Source organism: Rhagoletis pomonella, unplaced genomic scaffold (genome assembly GCF_013731165.1).
Source record: "Rhagoletis pomonella isolate Grant_MI unplaced genomic scaffold, Rhpom_1.0 Rhpom_scaffold_00004, whole genome shotgun sequence".
Taxonomy (NCBI): domain Eukaryota; kingdom Metazoa; phylum Arthropoda; class Insecta; order Diptera; family Tephritidae; genus Rhagoletis; species Rhagoletis pomonella.
In genome coordinates, this window is record NW_023458558.1 from 103,625 (window position 1) to 111,507 (window position 7,883).

General features: G+C 35.2%; 1 protein-coding gene across 1 annotated transcript in view; it reads left to right on the forward strand.

Annotated features, from left to right (window-relative positions):
* Positions 1–7,883, forward strand: part of LOC118736751 (protein Skeletor, isoforms B/C) — a gene marked incomplete in the record, with an annotated part of 84,235 nt that overhangs the window by 60,250 nt on the left and 16,102 nt on the right. The window contains 4 exon segments of the mRNA XM_036466767.1: positions 2,000–2,184; positions 2,245–2,821; positions 5,115–5,308; positions 6,633–7,883. Coding sequence (XP_036322660.1) covers positions 2,000–2,184; positions 2,245–2,821; positions 5,115–5,308; positions 6,633–7,883 — 2,207 coding nt within the window.

Below are 7,883 nucleotides of genomic sequence, written 5' to 3' on the forward strand. Positions count from 1 at the left end.
CAACAGGCGGCAACTCTTTTCGAAAAACAAAAACCAGTTCGCACATCTACAGACCAAGCGCTTTAATTTGACATCTCATTTTTGAAAATCGAGCGAACGGTACAGATCTTTTATACTGGACAAAAATTCCCTTCGCGTATTATATATCGCACACCGTCTTCAAAAGAGTCACAACTCAAAATACTACGTTCGTCATAAAATGCGAAAAAACTATTTCGTAGCACATGCTAATCATATGTATGGACAAGGGCGACTTTACCTTAGGTTTTTTAACAAATTATAACAAAAATTTGCTCCAGCTATCGCTGAAAGGTAAACAAAAGCTCTGTGTACATTTTTAGCGCATAATTTCCAAAATGCCAAATTTCGAGTTGTGACTCTTTTGAAAACGGTGTGCGATGTATAGATCAGCATTTAATCATTATTTTATGATTTCTATTTTTGCCATCATAAATAATAATTATTTTATGATTTATATTTTTTCCATCATATATAATGATTATTTTATGATATTTATTTTACCGCTCAGAGAAAAAAAATATTATTGATTTTTATTTTAAACCTAAAAGTAATGATTATTTTTTAAAGTTAAATAACCAGTAGAAATCGGTTGTATGCATTCATGAAGAATGCATGAATTAGTGTGAACAATTCATGCGTAGTCATGAATTTCCACGAATAAATTCAAATTCTAGCGAATTGCAAGCGAATGTACGTTGTCGTTGTTTTGAGTACATTTCTTGATAAATTTAAAGTGGAATTTTTGTAATATTTTCAGTCTTGTACAAAATTTTAGTGGACGGACGTGTTGTGCGATACTATTTTCAGCACAAACGGGCTTTTACAAGATATGCATTTGCATATGTAAGTGCTACTTTTTTGTATGTCCTCGTATATTGAAATGTATCAGAGAAGTAGCATTTACATATGGGGATACATATCTTGTAAGAATGCTTTAATACTGTTCCATTAATGCGTTTTTGTATGCTTGAAATATTAATACAGCCATATGCATACAGCAGTAGTACAAGTGTATGATTAGAGTACGCATACGCTGTGAGAAACCACGCGTGTTAAATGGAAATGAAGGTTCATTTATACTGGCATGTATACACAGCAGCAAGCTCATGCCACCAACAGCGATGTTGTATGCATTAAATTTCAACTGGATAGCCATAAACATACATACATATGTATACGCAACCCACTGAAATTTCGACATAAAAATGTTGGGACTTATTCCTTTTACTAGGGTGTCGCTACCTCTAACAAGAATATGTCGGGAATGTCGCTTGTGCAGCTTTTGAGTTTTTAAATAAACAATTAAATAGACAATCTCAACACGATATCGTCAAAACGAGTGTCGTCATTTACTCGAAATTTTGAGGGTGTACGAGTCAAACGGACCTCAGATTCGGATTCAGCGGGTCAAAATACATGTCGGTAGGTGGGTCTGGTTAAAAGCACTGGCTACTTTTTTGCGTACCAGTAAAATCGTTATTCTTAAGTGAAAAAATAAAACTATATTTTAATTATTATTTTTGAGCGAAAAAATAAATATCATAAAATAATCAATAATAGTGATCGAAAAATAAAAATCACATATTAATTATTGTTTTTAATTTTTATTAGTTAAACTGGAAAATTAAAAATCATTGTAGATTACAATAGGACGTACGAATACAAATAGGTGAGTATAGTTAATATTGTTTTACGACGCTTGCAAATATTGATTTTATGGTTGAAAGTTGAAATAATGATTATTTTCCATCCCTGGTCAATACACTGTGCACAGGTAATAGCACCAGAGCTTATTGTTTACAAGCGACCCGTATTTTGTTGTTGATTTTGGTCTCTAAAATGTCAAAATAGGCAAACAAAATTTAACAATTTAAAGACCAAAGGCAAGAAAGAAATCCAAAGCACTGCTCTGCTGCCACTAATTTTTCAATATCTCTTGTGTGGGGCTATAAAATTTTGTAATTGATTTTCCCAACAGATACCAACGAATACATGTCCTTCGGCGTTTCACAAAATCCTGAAAAAAGCATTATGATTGGCTCTGATGTTGTAGTAGCTTGGGTTGAGAAAGATTCTGGTAAAGGCTTTGCAGTGGACTATTACTTGGGCGATAAGTCACAATGTTCTGGTGGACTTGGAGTTTGCCCAAAAGGCAACATTCAGGTTAAAAATCTCACCCGATAATAAGAAAGTCAATTTAAACATAAAATTATTTAATCGTAGAATGAGACAAACTCAATACGTCTACTAAACGCTGCTTGGGTTAATGGATATTCTATTGTTACATTCCAACGTTCTCTGCAATCAAATAGCATGCTTGATGTCCCGATATTGGTAAATAATTCTCAGGCCATCGTATGGGGTATCGGCCCACTTAATGAACGCCACGAAGCCTCATATCATACTCATTACACACGCTTGACAACTCGTATTGATTTTGGTCGGCAACCTATTTGGAACTGTCCATCGCCCGAAGGCAACAAACCAGCTGACGAGAGTGATGAAGACGAAGTCGAAAGTGGCCAGGGTTACCCGTCGTCTACAACTTCGAGTCAAACTAGTTTGGAGTCTGAAGAAGAACATTACAATACTCCGCAGGCGCTGCAAAGTGCGAATAGGCGTCAAGAACAAGCGCATCAACGGCCTCAATCGCACTCACGTCCCGTACCTACACCGAAAGTGTCGAACACTAATGGCGCATGGGACATTCCAGCTATAGAATGCTATGAACCAGAGGATGGTGTATTTTATGCACAAATGGGTCCAACAGGTGGAAAACATGGCTACTCTGCTATAACTGGTAACATACATACATAAATCACAAATATTTAATTTACTGTATACTTATATGCTCATACCCTGCAAAAAACGTAACTAATCTGGGATGACTTCGGGATCAATCGGAAAGGTACATGCGACTATTACCAATTTGGTTCTCCGGATATAGAATGAACTATTTCTTTTTGCTTGAGTGTGTCCTACAAAGAGACTACTTGTGCACCTTTATACCCGAACGGATATGAGAAGCAATTAGTCACTTTTAAAAAATAAGAATAATAAGTTGCCACAACTGAGATTCGAACCGTGGATCTCTTTGTTGCTGAGCCAATGTATTGCATCCCAATGCCGCATGTGAAAACCTGGTGATTAAGTGCATAATATTCGGGACTAATTGAGTAGTTAATGCCCAATTGCATCCCACGGAAAGTAATCCCTGAATACACTCTTTAAAGATTAGTCGCACAATTGTTTGCAGGGCACAATGTACATCTGTATGATTATGATAAGGTGGCCGGTATTTTTAAATTTAAAATTTTATTAGATTCCACCCACAAGATTTGCTGAATATGAATGAAATAAAAAGTTATTTGTACAAAATCTGAGGTTAATGGGGTAACGGTAAGGCGGGCTCAAAGTTCATTCAAAAAGCGGTGGCTGAGTGCGAAAATCTACACAGTTCTGTAGTAACGGTTCTTTAGAAAACCATCTAATGTGAACAAAAATCTAGTCGACTCGTTTTATAGGGGGAACACATATCGCTGGCTTGGAGTGAAAAGTTGCTCAGTCAGTTCATGGTGAAATCAAATACAGGTCTAGTCAAAATGTATTTAACAAAGTGTGTTCGAATTTGACATTGCTCTCAAAAGAACTATCCTATAGTGTCAAATTGAAACCAAATATGTATTTTAAATCGTTTATTTTTTTATTTTTTGACATTGTAGTACCTTAAAAGAGAACCGCACTGAGTTGTCAATCACATCTTGTTTTTAATAAATCTTGGGTGTAGTGGCGTGTGCCTTGATGTCACACAATGCAAAGGGACCTACGTTTCTAAACGTACAGGTAGTACGCACTTCTAACCGCTACACCACAGCGGCCGCCATAATCACACATAATTTGCTACGTCCCACGAAAAAAATGGCATCAAAGCTGTGGAACTCGATTCATACGCAGTTGTTTAAGCTTAGAAAATCTTATGTTAAAATCTTCGCAATATAAGTACTTAAAAATATGGTTTCGCAACTGTCTAGTCTCATCTGAATTTAGCGAAGTTTTGAACAAATGGATTTGTATACAAATTACCTAGATTTATAGATATAATCGAAGTAGTACTTCAATTGCCCTTTTTCTCTTCCATATTTATGGAATGCAATAAAAGTTAAGTGTCACAATCTTTAATTCGTTGAACACTTTTGAGCACCCTGCTAATCGCGAGTCTACTATATGTATGTATATAATTATGTACACGAACTTTGGTTTTAGGATTTAATATTATCCAATTGACCTGAAATTTTGTAGTACTAATTTTTCTATGAATTTCTACTAATTTATTAATTAAAATTGTTAAATATTGGCCACTCTAATGCATATACATATATATTTATCTACATTCATAAGTCGAGCTCAAAATAAAACCGACGAATATCGTAACTAATATCAAAATATCTCAGTCGGTAAAGGTTGGATTTCAAATAAAAAGCTAATTGATTTATCTATCTAATTATAAATAAGCAAAAATCAAAAGGGCAATCCATCTAAACGCGTAAAAGCCTCGTAACCACGTAAACCTCGTAAACTTACTTAATTTTGTAGGGAAAATCGGTTCATTTACGCGGTTACGAGGTTACTTACACATACATATAACATACTTTGATAGATATGGTAATGTAAATGGTGATTGCATTTGCATTCGCTTTTCGCTAGTTTTGCGATTTTAGATAATAACTTCGCAATTTTTACTGGAATAATTTATGCTAGATTAAAAACGAAACACTAATAATAACTAAAAATGAGTTGATAATAGTAAAAGTGAGGGCATAACCACTGAATTTTAACACGACCGATGTCCTACGAAATTCGTATCTTACCAATTCGCATATTTATCTAAAAAATACGAATTCATCATTTGTGTGCATACCCGCTTTTTCGGTAGGAAGTTTAGATGCGTATTACCGAACCATACGATAACATTTCTTCCTTCAAACCTTTTTCAGAGGTGAAACTTTTTGCTGGTAAGGTGATATTCGTCGTTTTTGTTCTGAGTTTCAACTAAAACACATGTTTATTTATGTAAATATTTGTGCATTTTGTAGGCCACGTTGGTTGGGGTATATCATGGTATATTAACGGTTTATTAATTCCTGAAATTCACGTTGTTCGCGGCAAAACCTATACGTTTGTGGTTGAAGGAGGTATAGATGCGGATATACCTGCGAAATACCATCCATTCTATATCACCGATGACCCTGTGGGTGGCTATGAACATAAACTAGAGGAAGAAAAAAAGGTGAGTTTAAACCACTTTTATATTCATATCAGCCCTTCAAACACAAATTTTGTTCTGAAAAAATGTGTTTGAAGGGCAGATAAGTTTTAAAACCTACATAAAAAAAAACGGCACAAAATGAGTTTGAAAATGACAGCGGTTTAGAAATCTGTTCAATTTTTTATGAAATCATGGGGCGTATTCTCGTTTTCGTACGCATCGAAAATATTGAAATTTACCTATAATCTTCTATACAAAAATTTCAAAAGCATACGCCTCATATTAAAAAGTTCTTTTCATGAGCGGTTATCATTGTAGGTTGATCAATTTAAGCCAGTAGTTACATCTACTAGCGATTCTATTTTGATTTTTAGTTTATTCATCATTGGGCCCGTTTCCAAGACGTAGCTGTAGCTAAACTGTTGAGTGTTTGTTTAAGAAACGCACATTTGAGTAGTTCCACTCAGCTCAACGGTTGGCAAGTTTACGCCATTTTTTCCATCATAAAATTATTTCGCTACATGAAGTCAACAATTTATATATGTAAAACAAAAATGATGTTTCCCTTCCGTCAGTTTTCATAGAAAATCAAATAAAAAATAATTTGTCTGTAAATTGCTGGCGAAACTGGCTGTTAATAAAATAAAATACACGTACAAATACATACATATATTAAAAATTAAATAAGAAAAACTCCATTATAAATCCTGTGCTCTCCATGTTTTTGGCTTAATATTTTTTTTATTTTTGTGCGGTTTTATTTAATTTTGCTTATTTACAAATGGTTTGGCAGTTTATGTATCATGCCGTTTCTAAGACGTAACTGTTGAACTCAACAGTTGACAGCATTTCAGCAACAGTTGAGGTAAACAGTTGCGTCTTAGAAACGGTTTGATACATAAATGCGCCCAATGAAATTTTATTTTTATTTTTCGAGCTAAATAATTTTATTTTTTTTTTGTTTTGGACATTTTTTATCTTCCAATTAATTTAACTTAAAAGGCCATACAGACGAATCCAACCGAAATTTCAATCAGAATTATTTTAATTTTTTATGGTTAAAGACGAAAAATATTAATCTTCAGAGACTATAACAGAACATTGAAAGAAAACTATGAGTCGAGAGAGTTTTTTGCAAAGCTTAGCCATGGTTTTTAAATTATAATTTAAAAAATAATGATTATCTTTCATCCCTGACTATTTTATGTTGTATAGAATTTTTTTTTTTTTTTTTATAAGGCAGAATTTAGAAAGAATATCTCAAGCGATTTTTCATTTCGATTGAAAAGTTAGCTATTAATTTACTTTTCACTGAACAGTTATTATTATTTTCTTCGACTTACAGGGTGTACGCATATTCGCTGGTGTGCATCGTTCTCGTTCTGGGCAATTGACGCCAACTGGGGTTGGTCGTCTCTGCAACTGGACACCGGATGTTGATGGCCCCTTGGCTGATGATTTTCAATCATTTGGGGCCTATCAACGTACATTGACTTTAAAATGTGATCCCGGTGAACCCGGCGTTATTACTTGGACTCCGGACCATAATACACCAGATACTGTTTATTACCAGTGCTTCACTCATCGTTATTTGGGATGGAAGATTCACGTACATGATTTCTGCGATGATTCACGTTTCATTGCATCGGCATCGAAGAAATACGAAGTTCGCGTACCATATCACGCTCCCGGCGATGGCGATGATATCGCTGCTGAGGCATCAATTCGTCACGAAACAAAGGTCAGCCCCAACGATAATTTTTTATTGAAGCACCAAACAGATTTGATTAAAAATCATAATATGAATGGAACACCGCCAAAATTGACATTTGAAATAACAAAATCATCGGAAATTACTAAACTGATTTCAGATGGAATCCGGGCTGCAGAAGCTCTCGAGGAGAGCATACTAAGGAACACCAACAACCACAACCGAAATGTCAACAACAATAAGAATATAAACCATATTGCTGCTAAGGTCCCGATGCGAGGTTTACCTACCAATAAACAACAAGAGCAACTGTCAAATCCGAGTCCGACAGCAAGTATCCAAATGAATGACATAGAAGCTGCTCAAGGACAAATATCGTTCGAACCACGTATTACCACATCCGTACCGGAAACATTACATGGAGAAAATCATATCCAATCATATCACAAAACTCCACAATCATTGTTACACATTAACTCTAAAAAAATATTATCGTCCACATTATCATCAACACCTCTTCATCATCATATGCATCACCATTCACATCACCATCTAAATAATCTTACTAATATTGCATTGCAATCACAGAAAACAATAGGTCTCTCAGAGTTTCTCCGCCCACCACATAATGCAGCTCTTTTTCATCCAGTCAAATTACCAGGACGTCGACCATACATTGGACCAATAAAGAAGGTGCCAGCCACCAGGACTGTACTTCCGCAACAGTTACACCGCATACCACATCCTCCCATACAGCCCATACCACAACCTTCTGTTATAGTCAGTCACTATCACAAGCCGGTGCCGAGCCTGCTGAAACCATTTATCAAAGAAAACCCACTTCCAATTCAACCTATAGCAGCGTCCGTATTATTGCTGGGTCAA